The sequence below is a fragment of the Capra hircus genome, unplaced genomic scaffold (genome assembly GCF_001704415.2).
Source record: "Capra hircus breed San Clemente unplaced genomic scaffold, ASM170441v1, whole genome shotgun sequence".
In the NCBI taxonomy this organism is placed as follows: domain Eukaryota; kingdom Metazoa; phylum Chordata; class Mammalia; order Artiodactyla; family Bovidae; genus Capra; species Capra hircus.
The window spans coordinates 1-18676 of NW_017204433.1; the positions used below are offsets into that span (position 1 = coordinate 1).

An 18676-nucleotide genomic window follows, 5' to 3' on the forward strand; every position below is an offset into this window, starting at 1 on the left:
GGTTCCTGACATCTTCCTCACATTCCTGAGCAAGCTCAGGTGTGTAATTCAAAAAATATATTCAGTATCATTTATCCAGTACATTCTCAGTGTTTCTGAGATGAAGATTTTCAGTTTACCTAATGCCTGATAGCTGGCCAAAAGTGGTTAGGTATTTTAAGACTCAATATTGTAGGAAGAGATATGTTTATTTTTTTTAATTTAGTAGTTTTTGTTCTTATCATTTTAAAGTGATTCATACACTCCTTCTTAGATGGAGATGAAATAAATACAAATTAAATCAACTGGCCCACTGATCCTATTTCACGGAACTGTTGTGTTAGTGCTACATAATTTTAAAAATGCTAACCAAAACATCCAGGAAAAAAGTCCACTTTTTTCATATAATCATGCTACTACTTTAACTTCGCAATCATTTCTATCTTTTCCCTTTAGTGTTCTGCCTTGCAAATCTGTCATGATCTGTAAGGAAATAAAATCTATAAGATTAAATTTAGTCTTATGTTTTTGTTTTTTAATCAGAACTATCTCAGATCTTAAAATACTCCTTAAAAAATAATGTCTAAAAAAAGTATCAGTTCTGTCGCTTAGTCGTGTCCGACTCTTTGCGACCCACAGACTGTAGCACACCAAGTCTCCCTGTCCATCACCAACTCCTGGAGCTTGCTCAAACTCATGTATCAGTCCTATCCATTAAACCCTGAGAATAAGTAAAAACATACTACATTGGAAAACAATTATATATTCTTAATGAACTAAACTAAATTGCAGTTTAACCCAGAAATTATTTTCAATCCTGGAAACACTTACACAACTGGCATATATTACTATTTAAGGTAACAGCAGATGGGTTATTTAAAATACGTCTACTTTCTATTAATCTTCAAAGAATATAGTTAAGCCTTAAAATTTAAAATTCTGATATAGAAGAAAAAATTATCACTTAATTTTGAATCTTTAAAGGAATAAACTAAAAAAGTATTTCATAAAAATACAAAGAAGAGTAAATATATTAGAAAGTTTAGCACTTACCAAATAATGTCAGTTTCAGTATTCTACTACACTGAATTGCAAAGGAAGGTCAGAACTATCAAAAATTGTTATAAGATCTCCATCTGAAACAATAAAAATTTCAGATTTGCATCAGTAGTAAGCTAGGATATGTATCAATTAAAATGCAAAATGTGGATCACAGAACATAAGAGAATATTCCATAAAACCTTTAAGCATAAAGGATCTAGGGGAAGATGTATTTATCCAAAAGGATACTAAATTAATTTTATTTCTTTCATAGCAAAAATATCTTATTCTCATAAGACGAGCCAACACATAGCTAAGATTAATGTAATCTTTTACTAATCACCTGGAGGAAATTACAGTTTAGATTGAAATCTTTTCTATTCGAAAGTATTTAAATATATTTATCAGAAATCAAGGTAATAATAATCTCAAGGTTCAATTTTAATTCTAAGTACAGTAAAACACCACTGACACAAACGGAGGGAAAGCCACATATGACAGTAACGAAAAAGGTTGCAAAATTTTCTGCAAAATTGTTCTAATAATGGGTAGACAGTTGAGCCTTTCAGGTCTCCAATCATCTCAACACTGAGATGAAAACCATCAATTCTCCTCAGGAAAAATATTCATGTACACAAGATTCTGAAATCCCCTGGATCCCAAGGATAAAGAATACTATAATCAGCATATCAATTGCCTATTCAAAACCTTTCAAAGGGCTAGGAAATAAAAGGCTAGAGAAAGAACAGAAGAGAAGCCATTGCAAGTATCCTCACAGACACACAATTTTAACACTGATTAGGCCAGTTATTTTGGATAAAGATGGCAATAAAAGCCATAACTGAGAGTTTTATCATCTCTTTACAGCAGACCAGTGTTTTGTTTTTTTTTTTTTTTTAACAACACACACATCTAATGCTCAACTTTAGGGATTCTACTCATAAACATATTTTTAAGTACATATGTAAAAGAAGGAAAATTTTCTATAACTGGTCTTTTTCTTTTCTGATTTTCCCAACAGAAATAAGAGTACCTATGACATCAGGAACTCTTTACCTAGTCAGCTCTCTAAACTAGTACCCAATACAGTCTATGGAACACAAATCTGTATAATTTAAAAAAAAGCACTCAAAAACACAATGAAAAACAAATTCAATGTGATAACCAGATGTAGAAGACAGTTTCAACAACGAGGACACCCTAAGCTAGGGAGTTACAAACTGCAATCAATGGATAAATTCTGGCTTAAAGAATTCAAACTAAGGATAGTTTTTATATTTTAACAAGTTCTAGAAAAAAGATTAGCAAGGCCTTATAGGACCACAATTCTAAAATATTATGTGATCCTTTAAAGAAGGAGTTGGCTGACCCTTCTGCAAACAAAAATGAGTTAAAAGAAAGGCATTAAAACAGTGAAGTTAAAGAAACTAAAGACCTATATATAGAAAACTATAAAACACTGATGAAAGAAATCAAAGAGGACACTAATAGATGGAGAAATATACCATGTTCATGGATCGGAAGAATCAATATAGTGAAAATGAGTATACTACCAAAGCAATTTACAAATTCAATGCAATCCCTATCAAGCTACCAGCCACATTTTTCACAGGAACTAGAACAAATAATTTCAAGATTTGTATGGAAATACAAAAAACCTCGAATAGCCAAAGGCAATCTTGAGAAAGAAGAATGGAACTGGAGGAATCAACTTGCCCTGACTTCAGGCTCTACTACAAAAGCCACAGTCATCAAGACAGTATGGTACTGGGCACAAAGACAGACATATAGATCAATGGAACAAAATAGAAAGCCCAGAGATAAATCCACACACATATGGACACCTTATCTTTGACAAAGGAGGGCAAGAATATACAATGGCAGTAAAGACAATCTCTTTAACAAGTGGTGCTGGGAAAACTGGTCAACCACTTGTAAAAGAATGAAACTAGATCACTTTCTAACACCGCACACAAAAAATAAACTCAAAATGGATTAAAGATCTAAATGTAAGATCCAGAAACTATAAAACTCCTAGAGGAGAACATTAGGCAAAACACTCTCCAGACATAACATCACAGCAGGATCCTCTATGATCCACCTCCAGAATTCTGGAAATAAAAGCAAAAATAAACAAATGGGATCTAATTAAAAATTAAAAGCTTCTGCACAACAAAGGAAAATATAAGCAAGGTGAAAAGACAGCCTTCTGAATGGGAGAAAATAATAGCAAATGAAGCAACTGACAAACAACTAATCTCAAAATATACAAGCAACTTATGCAGCTCAATTCCAGAAAAATAAACGACCCAATCAAAAATAGGCCAAAGAACTAAATAGACATTTCTCCAAAGAAGACATACGGATGGCTAACAAAACACATGAAAAGATGCTCAACATCACTCATTATCAGAGAAATGCAAATCAAAACCACAATGAGGTACCACTTCACACCAGTCAGAATGGCTGCGATCCAAAAATCTGCAAGCAATAAATGCTGGAGAGGGTGTGGAGAAAAGGGAACCCTCCTACACTGTTGGTGGGAATGCAAACTAGTACAGCCACTATGGAGAACCAGTGTGGAGATTCTCCTTAAAAATTGCAAATAGAACTACCTTATGAACCTCAGCAATCCCACTGCTGGGCATACACACCGAGGAAACCAGAATTGAAAGAGACACATGTACCCCAATGTTCATCGCGCAGCACTGTTTATAATAGCCAGGACATGGAAACAACCTAGATGTCCATCAGCAGATGAATGGATAAGAAAGCTGTGGTACATATACACAATGGAGTATTACTCAGCCGTAAAAAAGAATTCATTTGAATCAGTTCTGATGAGATGGATGAAACTGGAGCCGATTATACAGAGTGAAGTAAGCCAGAAAGAAAAAACACCAATACAGTATACTAACACATATATATGGAATTTAGGAAGATGGCAATGACGACCCTGTATGCCAAGACAGGAAAAAAGACACAGATGTGTATAACGGACTTTTGGACTCAGAGGGAGAGGGAGAGGGTGGGATGATTTGGGAGAATGGCATTCTAACATGTATACTATCATGTAAGATTGAAATCGCCAGTCTATGTCTGGACGCAGGATACAGCATGCTTGGGGCTGGTGCATGCGGATGACCCAGAGAGATGTTATGGGGAGGGAGTGGGAGGGGGGTTCATGTTGGGAACGCATGTAAGAATTAAAGATTTTAAAATTTAAAAAATAAAAAACTAAAAAAAAAAAAAAAAAAACCAGTGAAGTTAGTTTAAGAACATGCCAACTCTGAGGTAAGAGCGAATCATCTCAGGTTTTGTTCAGTCACTAAGTCATGTCCAACTCTTTATAACTCCATGGACTGCAGCACACCAGGCCTCCCTGTCCCCCACTATCTCCCGAGTTTGCCCAAGTCCATTGCCAGCTTTGAGGTAAGAGCAAATCATCTCAGGTAAAACCATTAAAAACTTGAGTTGTAAAGTCAAACAAAAAAAAGAACAAACTGATCACATTTACGCACATATCTGGAAGCCAAACAGGATAATCAATGTATTGTAAAACAGATGACGTTACGAGTTCAGTTCAGTCGCTCAGTTGTGTCTGACTCTTTGCGACCGCCATGAACCGGCAGCACACCAGGCCTCCCTGTCCATCACCAACTCCTGGAGTCCGGTTACTAGGGAAAAGAATAAGAAGAAAACGCTCTCCTTTTTTTGTTCCTTAAAACTCGAAAATTAGTTTTGGGTAACATTAGACGAAGGGGCTTCCCCTATGACTCAGCTGGTAAAGAATCTGCCTGCCAATGCAGGAGACATAGAGATGTGAGTTCAATCCTTGGGTCAGGGATCCCCTGGAGGGGGATCTAACTATCCACTCCAGTATTCTTACCTGGGAGAATTCCATAAACAGAGGAGCCTGGCAGGCTACAGTCCATGGGGTTGCAGAGAGTCAGACACGACTGAGCGTCTCACACGTTCACTTTTCAACATTATATGAAATATTGAAAAAATGAAAGGCATATTACACCTCTAGTGAAATAATTGGCTTAATTGATCATCAGTGATTTATACTTCCCTTCCACAGGGTAAGTTGTTGGAAAGTGGCTATCCAACCAGGGACAGTTCCCAACCCGCTAACATCTCAGCACAGTCATGTGACTGGGGTCTGGTCAATGTGATGTGAGCTGAAATGATATAAAGCACCTCAAGGCCTAGAGAGTACAATCTCCCATGTGATCCTCTACACTCCATCTTCATGCATCTGCTTGCTGAATGCAGATGCTCAAGGGTGAGCTTGTAAGCCATGTACTGAAGATCTCAGAGCTTCGTCAACCTGGGCCCCTGAATGATTTCTTGAGTGGTTAAACCACTAAGGTTTTAAGGTTTTTATTTCTAACAGCTGACATTACTTTAAACCGACACACAGAGAAAAACAAAGAAGCTATTAGGGATAAGAAAAACTGATACAGCACAGTGTCAGAGAAATAAGAGTATAAAACGATGCTGTGGATACCAGTGCCAAGTGTTGAGATCAAGAGGAAACAGACTGGAAACAAATTCAGCAGTAATAAAGATAACTGGTAACCACCTAAAGCCCAATTTCACTAGAGATGTTAACAAAGACGACAGGTCAAAAGAAAATAGAGTCTACTGAGGCAGGTGTGAAACCCTGCGGTCCGAACAGCAGAGAACAAACTGTAAATGCAGTAATAATGATTCTGATTATATTTCCATTATCAAGGCCAATTTTTTAAAGAGATTTTGCCTTGATTATAGCAATAATAAACAAATGCTTTATGTTTCCAAAAAAAGAAAAGAAATGACAGTCTACTAATATAATTCCACTATGCTGTTGATGATATATTTGTCAAGTAAAATCTATCTCCATAAAAAGTTCTGTAGTCAAATTAGCCCGGGAACACCACATACACTGAGAAAGTACTTCAGCATAATACATGCTCTGAAAATTCCTGCCAAAAAAACAGCATTTCCATACTTAGCTGACCATGAATCCTTTCTCATTCAAAACAGACTAAACATCCCTTTCACTTTAGGAAATTGAGTGCAAGTTTGGTTTTAAAGCAAAAAGGAAGCCAGAATTGTACAGGCATAAAATAAAAACAAATGGCTTGTAAAAAATGTGTGAGAGTATTCTATCACTTAAAACCCCCTTCTAATAATAAATCACTTGGCAAATTTCTAACTTATAAGTATAACTAACTACATGGGCATTCCCTTAAGTAAAAGAAAGTGGTACTCAATTACCATAGGAGGAAACAGAATTTTTATTCGGAGTTCAATGAAAAACAGGCAAAAGAACACATAAAATACTTAGACTTTTAAAAACTTGAGAAACACTCTTACCTTCATCTTTATATTTAATTGTAACTTCATCATTACTCAGAAGTTTTCCTCTGAAGACTCGCTGCATCATTAGCACTAATTCATCATAAGTAATATCTTCATTATGAATGGGAATTCGTCGAATATCCTCCCCAAGCTGAGCTTTGATGATTAGTTTCCCACTCAGATCCAACTGCCCATTCATGGTGGACTCCAGGATGTTCTATGTATGTAACTCTAGAGAAAGACTGACAAAATGGTCTTGATGATTAAATAGCTATAAAAGGTATTTTAAAAGCTAAAAAGCAAAGCTCCTATTAGAATCTAAGAAACTCAGTTTCAAAGGAAATTCACTGTTCCAATGTTACCATATTTATGGTAAAATGGTCTGGAACTGGTTTTATTGTGTGCATAAGAAAATAAGTTTTATTATTTTATGTCTGTTATTATTTTACCCATATATTTAACTGCTCATCTGATTTAGATTTCTTACTTAACATGTCTAGATCAAAGTCCTGACCTTCCCCTCAAAATGTGCTTCTCTTACAGTTTTCTCCATCTCTGTTAATGACAATTCTCCTAAGACATTCAAGATAAACAAAAAAAACTTAGTTCCTCTCTTTCCCACACACCTTACATATACCAAATTACCAATGAATCTAGTTGCCACAACTTTTAAAATATCTCTAGAGTCCAACCCTTCACCTCTATCAACTTAATCCAAGCCACCATCATCTCTTGCCTGGATTACTGCAAAAGACTCCTAACTGATTTGTCTGCCTTTTACTTTTGTTTGCTTAACAAAGGTACCCTCACCATATTAGAGTTATCCTGTTAAATAAAATCTAGTATAACTACTTTAAAAATCTTCCAATAGAGTCTCATCTCACTCTTGATAAAAGCCAGAACTACAAGGTCATGATCTGATTTAACCTCATTTCCCACTTCTGTTCCTGGCCACTCTGCTACACTCGGACTTTACAATCTCCTTCTCAAGACTTGGCACTTGCTGCTTCCTTAACCTTGAGCCCTTTTCACACCCCTCACATGATTCAGATTTCTGATCAAATGTTAACTTCTCAGAAGTTTTTCCTGGCCATCTAATTTAAAATGGCTTTACTGTCACTTTCTTATTCAGCTTCATTTTCTGCAAAGCACTCATCACTATCAAACATTTTAAAAGTATTAATTTTTATTCTTTTCCACTAGAAAATAGGGGAGATAAATGTTTTTGTTCACTGTTATTTCTGGAGCCTAGAACAGTGCCTAGCACAGTTAATTATTCTACAGTCATTAAAGGAAGGACAATCATTAAATACTAGCTTCCAAACCCTACTAGCCTATCTATATTAAATGCTAACCCTGAATAGGAAAGTATGTGTGAACACTAAAATAGTTTCAAATTTTTCTCGCTAAAATAAGAAAGACCTCATGAGCATTTTCTCCAATTTTCCTATTTGCAGAACTTGAGGACAAAAACCAAATCAGTGACATCCTCCTGAGCTTTCTAAAAGACTGTCCACTATTGTTTCTCCATCGTCTGTAACACTCCCATCCCCAAACCTGAGTATGTGTGATCAGACAGCACCCTTAAAAACAAGACAGTGTCAGAGAACTAAATACTAACTTGCTATTGAATTCTGCCTTCTTGAGTTTTACTTTAATCTTAGGTTATTCAGCGTGCTTCTCCTATAACGACTTTGCAATCCTAAATTCAAAATAATGTCTGCAGTCTCTAGTAATTTATACCATTATTATATAACAGAAAATACACTTTCACTTAATTAATATGTTAATATCTCTTCTTCTCAAGGCCTATCTCTTCTTTCTGAGACCAAGATGCTCATGAACACATTATTTGTAACCACAGAGCGTTTCCTACTGGTCATATTCTGGTTTCAAAACTTTGCTTTTCTACTAGCAGCATTCTGCTTTCTTCTCTTAAATGTGTTATTTTATTAACATATTTAGTTTTCCTAGTTCTCTACATCTGCTCCTTTGTGTGTGTGTGAAAGCACTCTACCTGGCCCTCAACATGCCAACACTTCAAATATTTGAAGGAAGTTTTCATGAATCCTATTTAATCCATAGTATACATAAATGCCCTAGTATCCTCATATAAATGCCACATGTCCTTCCAATTAAGTACTTATTAAATGATTGTCTCTAGACTCCTTGCCATCCTCTGAACAAATTAATTCTATGAATGAATCTTTAATGCCCATCTTAAAATGGTGCATTAAATACAGAACATAACACTCTAAGGTCAGTTAAAAACAGAGCGGACTATGTTCTACCATCCAGATGCTATGCTTGTCTTAACATAAAAAGAGAATACAGTCAGTGTTTCATCTGCCAATTCTGACAATGGACTTTTCCTGAAGACTTTGATTAACTGAAACCTCCATACAACCCCTTCACCTGTGAGCCAAACCAGCCCTCTTCATTCGGCAAACACTTTAAATACCTACTGCATGCCAAGTTCCAAAGCATAGTTACTTCAGTAAGATGGTTAAGATTTCACTTTGTTTGCCTTGCAGCCTGAGAGCAAAAAGGAACTTCAAAAAATCTACGTAATCTTCTCTTCCCTACAGGATGTGTAAACCATCAACAATGTAGTTGAAAGACCAGGGTTTAGCTTCAGCAGGATAGTACTACCTATTCTCAGTAGCTTCTAGAATAGCGCCTGACATACAGTAAGTAAAGATTTTCAATACTTTTTGTTCCCTAAACAAAACATGAATGACAAGTGATAAAGTTCTGATAGATTAAAAGAAGGCAGTACTATCAGGTCAGTTCCTAAGTCAAGCCTTCACACTAGCTAGAGGTGACTCCCTACAACTGACATAACCCTAATTAGAGACATTTCCAACAATGAATATAATTGATATAATCCTTCTGATCATAAAGGAATTGTTGCCCAGTTCCAATGACTGAAAATATGAGCCCCTTTTTAAATACTTGACACCTGCCATGTTTGCCTGCAAATTCACTTACTGGCTAGCTTCCCGTGGACTGTAAACTACCTGTGGCCAGGAACCAGGTCTTCTTTCCTAAGGCTGTCTCTATTTTGTGCAGTCATCTCCACAAGGCATGGTAGAAAACAGGTTTTCACAAAAACAAAAGCACCTTGAAATTCTCTCTTCAGGGAAAATTCTATCACCCTATTTTTTATGTAACAATAGAATCCAGGTCCTTTTTTTTCTCTAGCCTCATCACAAAGTAGAGACTGCTACGAACTACTAGTTCCCAGGGCTGCTGGTGACATCCTCACAGCTTTTTCAGCTCTTCATTTCTCCTTTCACCGTGTCTTTGCCCTACTCCCTCTGAAATGACTCGGCCACTAACTTATGAAACCTTCCAACAGGAACACTGTTCTCAGACCTGGAGAGTAAAGTGACATGCCCAAGGAACACATAAAAAGCCTGCCCTTTTGAACCAGGGGTCCAGGTTCAGTGACCAAACCTCCAGCTCCACCAGCCCTGTGGTGAGGGCCCTTGTTCAGTGAATTTGCTTAGACAACTCCAGAGGGCAGAAATTTCCTTTAAGAAACCCTAAACGAAACCAACCCTCAAGTACTCCAAAGAATGCAAGGGGCCTCGAATTCTGCCTGACCAGAGCCAGCGTTGATGGTAAAGATTTCTCCCCACTAGCTGTGTGACCTCAGGAAATACTTCTTAAAGTCTCACTTTCGTCAAGTGCAAAATGGGAATATCTATATTTGGAAGAATCCTTGTGACGATTAAATGAGACTGTGAATCTCAACTACTGAGCACATTGCCTAGCAAAGTAAACTCTTGAAAAGTTAGTTGTCATCACCACTACTAGACTGGGTTTGGCCTCCAGACGGCGCTTGATGAAGCACTAACACAGTCAAGGAACAAGGCTTCCCCAGGTGACCCCCAATCAACTAATTCCCATAGGCGCCATTCTCCCCACTTCTCGCCCTTTCAAGCCCCTCTGAGGGTTAGGCACTGGACCACCCCAGATTTCCAGAAGTCCCTCTCAGCTCCCTCCAGCTGTCCGACTCCTTGGAGCCAAGCGGGATCGGACACAAATGCCCTTGCTGGCACAAACACCTCCTAAAGCTCCCCACAGGTCCGCTTCGGGGCCACGGTGGCCAGTGACACCCCCACCCCACCCCCCCCGACCCCACCCCTCCCCCGCCGTGGCTCTCCTCGAGACGAGGCCCGGCGCGGCCAGGCCCGGCCTCAGTCCTCGGCCACCAGCGCCTTCCCAAGATCCCTCCGACCCCACCCGCCCCGCGCTCGCCGGTTCGAACGAAGCCCTCTCAGCATTTACACGTCTCCCCGCCCGCCTGGCCCGAGAACTCGGCCGCGACCCCGTCCCCAGCGGCCATACCGTTTTCCCGAGGCCGCCACTGCTGCCCCTCCGCGGGTCTCCGCTGATCCGACCCCGTGCGAGGCCGCCACCGTCGAGCTCTGGGGGCGTTGGGGGAAGGCTGCGGTCACAGCCCACTCGGTTGCCCTCCGGGGCCGCCGCACCTCGCTGGCAGACTCGCGCGGGCCCCGACCAATCGCACTGACCCCACCAAGCCTAGCGAGAGCTCAGGCCCAGTACGTGGCAGGTGGGGAACGAAGAGGGGCGGGAATAAGAAGAAAATCTGTCCTTTCGCTCCGCCTCGGAGCGAGCGTACCGACCCAGGACGCATGCGCAACGTCGATAGGGCGGGGACTAAACACGCCGGGGTCTGCAGGGGGTCTGAGTCTCTGCTTTCTCACTGGGATGACTGGATAAGTGTAGGAAGTGCACGCAGAACGGATGCACGCATGCGCGGGGCGTGACCAAGCACTTCCGGTTTTCCTGAACAGTAGTATTTCCCGTTTCTCGCCCGTGGGCGGGACGTAATTTAGTCTTCTGAACTCTGAGATCCAAGAGTAGGCGTTTGTCTAAGTTTGTGTTTTTTTTGTTGTTTTGTAGCCATTGTAGTTCTCCTAGTCCTATCTCGAAAAGACTAACCTTTTCCCCGCCTTCCTTCTACGAACTCATTCATTCATTATTGGGGCGCCTACGCTTTGTCAGGCACTGTGCGGGAATGGGAATGAATCAGTTTGTGAACAAGGAGTTCCAACAGCGGTTTACGAGACAGGACAGATTTTATGGGTGTGTAAAAGGTGAAGGCTAGGAAATTAAAACGGATTAAGGATCCCAGAGACATTTTGGAAATAAGATATTTGAGCGTTACATACTCCTTTCATTTATCTAAAGCATTTGTTTTCAATATGCGTGTTTATATAAGAAGTATGCTGGCTTTAGACTGAAGCCTGAAATTTGGGAGGAGAGGGGAATACGTGATGAAATCGGCATGGGGAGGGGAGTGCTGTTTTAAAAGTTGCTGGAAACTTTTGCTAAGATAAAGAGCAAAAATCAATTTGAACTTACTTGGTCCTCGGTAGTTCCTCAGATAGGTAAAATGAATTTAAGGTGAGAAGTTATGTACTTTTAGTAAAGAGTGACATTTTTGCAGTTGTAAGTATGAAAAATTATGTTTCACAGTGAAATATGTGATTTTAGAATTCTTTGCCTCAGAAATTTATTTTCCAACATTCTATGTATTATTCTTTGAGCAATTGCTTGGCAGCATTTGGAGAGCAAAAGACTGTAGTAAGAATGAAAAAAGTTCCAGATTTTCTCCAAAGACTTGTTCTTCATTGCTTGTAATTTAGAACTGAATGATGCAGATTTGGGGAAACTAACTTTTGTTGGTAATACTATTCTGATGTCTTTGAGATGGTTTGAGATTGGATTAAACCACACAAATACAGATGGAGATAAAATTCTGGCAAGCAGTGAATAACACCACTGTCAATATCCCTAAAGAAAACTCAGAGCCTGGGGGCAGAGGATGAACCTTAGCCTGGCATGAAGGAAAGCATTTCCTCTCTCTAGGCTCCTGGGCAAAGGGCTTGCCATTGAGAAGAAATAAATTGATCCCTGCTACACTGGGGACAAAGACTGTAGTAAGGGTCAACACCAAAATCAGATTGATTATATTCTTTGCAGCCAAGATGGAGAAGCTCTATACAATCAGCAAAAACAAGACCAGGAGCTGACTGTGGCTCAGATCATGAACTCCTTATTGCCAAAATCAGACTTAAATTGAAGAAAGGTCCATCTAGTCAAGGCTATGGTTTTTCCAGTGGTCATGTATGGATGGGAGAGTTGGACTGTGAAGAAAGCTGAGTGCCGAAGAATTGATGCTTTAGAACTGTGGTGTTGGGGAAGACTCTTGAGAATCCCTTGGACTGCAAAAAGATCCAACCAGTCCATTCTGAAGGAGATCAGCCTTGGGTGTTTTTTGAAGAACAATGCTGAAGCTGAAACTCTAGTACTTTGGCCAACTCATGCGAAGAGTTGACTCATTGGAAAAGACTCTGATGCTGGGAGGGATTGGGGGCAGGAGGAGAAGGGGACGACTGAGGGTGAGATGGCTGGATGGACGTGAGTCTGAGTGAACTCCAGGAGTTGGTGATGGACAGGGAGGCCTAGCATGCTGCGATTCATGGGGTTGCAAAGAGTCGGACATGACTGAGCGACTGAACTGAACTGAACTGAATGAGGGTATTCTAGGGAAAACCACTAGACCATTCAGGTATGACCTAAAATCAAATCCCATTATGATTATACAGTGGAAGTGAGAAATAGATTTAAGGGCCTAATCTGATAGATAGAGTGCCTGATGAACTATGGAAGGAGGTTGTGACATTGTAGCAGGAGACAGGGATCAAGACCATCCCCATGGAAAAGAAATGCAAAAAAGCAAAATGGCTGTCTGGGAGGCCTTACAAATAGCTGTGAAAAGAAGAGAAGTGAAAAGCAAAGGAGAAAAGGAAAGATATAAGCATCTGAATGCAGAGTTCCAAAGAATAGCAAGAAGAGATAAGAAAGCCTTCTTCAGTCGATCAATGCAAAGAAATAGAGGAAAACAACAGAATGGGAAAGACTAGAGATCTCTTCAAGAAAATTAGAGATACCAAGGGAACATTTCATGCAAAGATGGGCTCGATAAAGGACAGAAATGGTATGGACCTAACAGAAGCAGAAGATATTAAGAAGAGGTGGCAAGAATACACAGAAGAACTGTACAAAAAGATCTTCATGACCAGATAATCATGATGGTGTGATCACTCATCTAGAGCCAGACATCCTGGAATGTGAAGTCAAGTGGGCCTTAGAAAGCATCACTATGAACAAAGCTAGTGGAGGTGATGGAATTCCAGTTGAGCTATTTCAAATCCTGAAAGATGATGCTGTGAAAGTGCTGCACTCAATATGCCAGCAAATTTGGAAAACTCAGCAGTGGCCACAGGACTGGAAAAGGTCAGTTTTCATTCCAATCCCAAAGAAAGGCAATGCCAAAGAATGCTCAAACTACCGCACAATTGCACTCATCTCACATGCTAGTAAAGTAATGCTCAAAATTCTCCAAGCCAGGCTTCAGCAATATGTGAACCGTGAACTTCCTGATGTTCAAGCTGGTTTTAGAAAAGGCAGAGGAACCAGAGATCAAATTGCCAACATCTGCTGGATCATGGAAAAAGCAAGAGAGTTCCAGAAAAACATCTATTTCTGCTTTATTGACTATGCCAAAGCCTTTGACTGTGTGGATCACAATAAACTGTGGAAAATTCTGAAAGAGATGGGAATACCAGACCACCTGACCTGCCTCTTGAGAAATCTGTATGCAGGTCAGGAAGCAACAGTTAGAACTGGACATGGAACAACAGACTGGTTCCAAATAGGAAAAGGAGTACGTCAAGGCTGTATATTGTCACCCTGCTTATTTAACTTCTATGCAGAGTACATCATGAGAAACGCTGGGCTGGAAGAAGCACAAGCTGGAATCAAGATTGCCGGGAGAAATATCAATAACCTCAGATATGCAGATGACACCACCCTTATGGCAGAAAGTGAAGAGGAACTAAAAAGCCTCTTGATGAAAGTGAAAGAGGAGAGTGAAAAAGTTGGCTTAAAGCTCAACATTCAGAAAACGAAGATCATGGCATCTGGTCCCATCACTTCATGGGAAATAGATGGGGAAACAGTGGAAACAGTGTCAGACTTTATTTTTGGGGGCTCCAAAATCACTGCAGATGGTGACTGCAGCCATGAAATTAAAAGACGCTTACTCCTTGGAAGGAAAGTTATGACCAACCTAGATAGCATATTCAAAAGCAGAGACATTACTTTGCCGACTAAGGTCCGTCTAGTCAAGGCTATGGTTTTTCCTGTGGTCATGTATGGATGTGAGAGTTGGACTGTGAAGAAGGCTGAGCACGAAGAATTGATGCTTTTGAACTGTGGTGTTGGAGAAGACTCTTGAGAGTCCCTTGGACTGCAAGGAGATCCAACCAGTCCATTCTGAAGGAGATCAGCCCTGGGATTTCTTTGGAAGGAATGATGCTAAAGCTGAAACTCCAGTACTTTGGCCACCTCATGCGAAGAGTTGACTCATTGGAAAAGACTCTGATGCTGGGAGGGATTGGGGGCAGGAGGAGAAGGGGACGACAGAGGATGAGATGGCTGGATGGCATCACGGACTCGATGGACGTGAGTCTGAGTGAACTCCGGGAGTTGGTGATGGACAGGGAGGCCTGGCGTGCTGCGATTCATGGGGTCGCAAAGAGTCGGACACGACTGAGCGACTGAACTGAACTGAACTGACTGATACTAGTTGGTGAAACACATTTGATGTTCAATACTTGAATGGATTCTAAGCAGATTGTTCTGAGTGTATCTCTCATGTGGTCATTTCAAGCAAAGATCTGCACTGTGAGATCTTGGAAGAGTCTGATACTGGATTGGAACCAAGAGTCTAATCCATGATCTGAAGTTTGATTATAAACATTTCTATGTGAAATTCCCATCAGTTATTAGTCAGTTCAGTTCAGTTCAGTCGCTCAGTCAGTGTCCGACTCTTTGCGACCCCATGAATCGCAGCACTGCCAGGCCTCCCTGTCCATCACCAACTCCCGGAGTTCACTCAAACTCACGTCCATCGAGTCCGGTGATGCCATCCAGCCATCTCATCCTCTGTCGTCCCCTTCTCCTCCTGCCCCAATCCCTCCCAGCATCAGAGTCTTTTCCAATGAGTCAACTCTTCGCATGAGGTGGCCAAAGTACTGGAGTTTCAGCTTTAGCATCATTCCTTCCAAAGAACATCCCAGGGACTGATCTCCTTCAGAATGGACTGGTTGGATCTCCTTGCAGTCCAAGGGACTCTCAAGAGTCTTCTCCAACACCACAGTTCAAAAGCATCAATTCTTCGGCGCTCAGCCTTTCTTCACAGTCCAACTCTCACATCCATACATGACCACATGGAAAAACCATAGCCTTGACTAGACGGACCTTTGTTGGCAAAGTAATGTCTCTGCTTTTGAATATGCTATCTAGGTTGGTCATAACTTTTCCTTCCAAGGAGTAAGCGTCTTTTAATTTCATGGCTGCAGTCACCATCTGCAGTGATTTTGGAGCCCCCAAAAATAAAGTCTGACACTGTTTCCACTGTTTCCCCATCTATTTCCCATGAAGTGATGGGACCAGATGCCATGATCTTCGTTTTCTGAATGTTGAGCTTTAAGCCAACTTTTTCACTCTCCTCTTTCACTTTCATCAAGAGGCTTTTTAGTTCCTCTTCACTTTCTGCCATAAGGGTGGTGTCATCTGCATATCTGAGGTTATTGATATTTCTCCCGGCAATCTTGATTCCAGCTTGTGCTTCTTCCAGCCCAGCGTTTCTCATGATGTACTCTGCATATAAGTTAAATAAGCAGGGTGACAATATACAGCCTTGACGTACTCCTTTTCCTATTTGGAACCAGTCTGTTGTTCCATGTCCAGTTCTAACTGTTGCTTCCTGACCTGCATACAGATTTCTCAAGAGGCAGGTCAGGTGGTCTGGTATTCCCATCTCTTTCAGAATTTTCCACAGTTTATTGTGATCCACACAGTCAAAGGCTTTGGCATAGTCAATAAAGCAGAAATAGATGTTTTTCTGGAACTCTCTTGCTTTTTCCATGATCCAGCAGATGTTGGCAATTTGATCTCTGGTTCCTCTGCCTTTTCTAAAACCAGCTTGAACATCAGGAAGTTCACGGTTCACGTATTGCTGAAGCCTGGCTTGGAGAATTTTGAGCATTACTTTACTAGCATGTGAGATGAGTGCAATTGTGCGTAGTTTGAGCATTCTTTGGCATTGCCTTTCTTTGGGATTGGAATGAAAACTGACCTTTTCCAGTCCTGTGGCCACTGCTGAGTTTTCCAAATTTGCTGGCATATTGAGTGCAGCACTTTCACAGCATCATCTTTCAGGATTTGAAATAGCTCAACTGGAATTCCATCACCTCCACTAGCTTTGTTCGTAGTGATGCTTTCTAAGGCCCACTTGACTTCACATTCCAGGATGTCTGGCTCTAGATGAGTGATCACATCATCATGATTATCTGGGTCATGAAGATCTTTTTTGTACAGTTCTTCTGTGTATTCTTGCCACCTCTTCTTAATATCTTCTGCTTCTGTTAGGTCCATACCATTTCTGTCCTTTATCGAGCCCATCTTTGCATGAAATGTTCCCTTGGTATCTCTAATTTTCTTGAAGAGATCTCTAGTCTTTCCCATTCTGTTGTTTTCCTCTATTTCTTTGCATTGATCACTGAAGGAAGGCTTTCTTATCTCTTCTTGCTATTCTTTGGAACTCTGCATTCAGATGCTTATATCTTTCCTTTTCTCCTTTGCTTTTCCTCTCTTCTTTTCACAGCTATTTGTAAGGCTCCAGACAGCCATTTGCTTTTTGCTTTCTTTTCCATGGGATGGTCTGATCCCTGTCTCCTGTACATTCCATAGCATAAGCAGCAATGGAAGAAAAGATCTGAATCAAGTCCTAGAACAGAAGAAGATAAGAAAGCCTTCCTCCTCAGCGATCAGTGCAAAGAAATAGAGGAAAACAACAGAATGGGAAAGACTAGAGATCTCTTCAAGAAAGAATCAGAGATACCAAGGGAACATTTCATGCAAAGATGGGCTTGATAAAGGACAGAAATGGTATGGACTTAACAGAAGCAGAAGATATTAAGAAGAGGTGGCAAGAATACACAGAAGAACTGTACAAAAAGATCTTCATGACCCAGATAATCATGATGATGTGATCACTCACCTAGAGCCAGACATCTTGGAATGTGAAGTCAAGTGGGCCTTAGAAAGCATCACTACAAACAAAGCTAGTGGAGGTGATGGATTCCAGTCGAGCTATTTCAAATCCTGGAAGGTGATGCTGTGAAAGTGTTGCACTCAACATGCCAGCAAATTTGGAAAACTCAGCAGTGGCCAGAGAACTGGAAAAGGTAAGTTTTCATTCCAATCCAAAGAAAGGCAATGCAAAAGAATGCTCAAACTACAGCACAATTGCACTCATCTCACATGCTAGTAAAGTAATGCTCAAAATTCTCTCAAGCCAGGCTTCAGCCATACAGTGAACCGTGAACTCCCTGATGTTCAAGCTGGTTTTAGAAAAGGACAGAGGAACCAGAGATCAAATTGCCAACATCTGCTGGATCATGGAAAAAAGCAAGAGAGTTCCAGAAAAACATCTATTTCTGCTTTATTGACTATGCCAAAGCCTTTGACTATGTGGATCACAATCAAACTGTGGAAAATTCTGAAAGAGATGGGAATACCAGACCACCTGACCTGTCTCTTGAGAAACCCTGTATGCAGGTCAGGAAGCAACAGTTAGAACTGGACATGGAACAACAGACTAGGTTCCAAATAGGAAAAGGAGTACGTCAAGGCTGTATATTGTCCACCCTGCTTATTTAACTTATATACAGAGTACATCATGAGAAACGCTGGGCTGGAAGAAGCACAAGCTGGAATCAAGATCTGCCAGGAGAAATATCAATCACCTCAGATATGCAGATGACACCACCCTTATGGCAGAAAGTGACAAGAAACTAAAAGCTTCTTGATGAAAGTGAAAGAGGAGAGTGAAAAAACTGGCTTAGAGTTCAACATTCAGAAAACTAAGATCATGGCATCTGGTCCATCACTTCATGGGAAATAGATGGGGAAACAGTGGAAACAGTGTCAGACTTTATTTTTTTGGGCTCCAAAATCACCGCAGATGGTGATTGCAGCCACGAAATTAAAAGATGAGTAATCCTTGGAAGGAAAGTTATGACCAACCTAGATAGCATATTCAAAAGCAAAAATATTACTTTGTCACAAAGGTCCATTCTAGTCAAGGCTATGGTTTTTTCAGTAGTCATGTATGGATGTGAGAGTTGGACTGTGAAGA

At 40.5% G+C, this 18676-nt stretch overlaps 1 protein-coding gene across 1 annotated transcript; it reads right to left on the bottom strand.

The window, feature by feature from the left end:
- Nucleotides 1-1034: 1034 nt before the first annotated feature.
- Nucleotides 1035-10811, bottom strand: LOC108635105 (protein TFG-like). Its single transcript, XM_018045390.1, has 3 exons — nucleotides 10726-10811; nucleotides 6385-6611; nucleotides 1035-1115 (listed from the first exon to the last, which is right to left on the bottom strand). The coding sequence occupies exons 2-3, from the start codon at nucleotides 6566-6568 to the stop codon at nucleotides 1048-1050; spliced, it is 252 nt and encodes an 83-aa protein (XP_017900879.1). The 5' UTR covers nucleotides 6569-6611; nucleotides 10726-10811; the 3' UTR covers nucleotides 1035-1047.
- Nucleotides 10812-18676: the final 7865 nt, after the last annotated feature.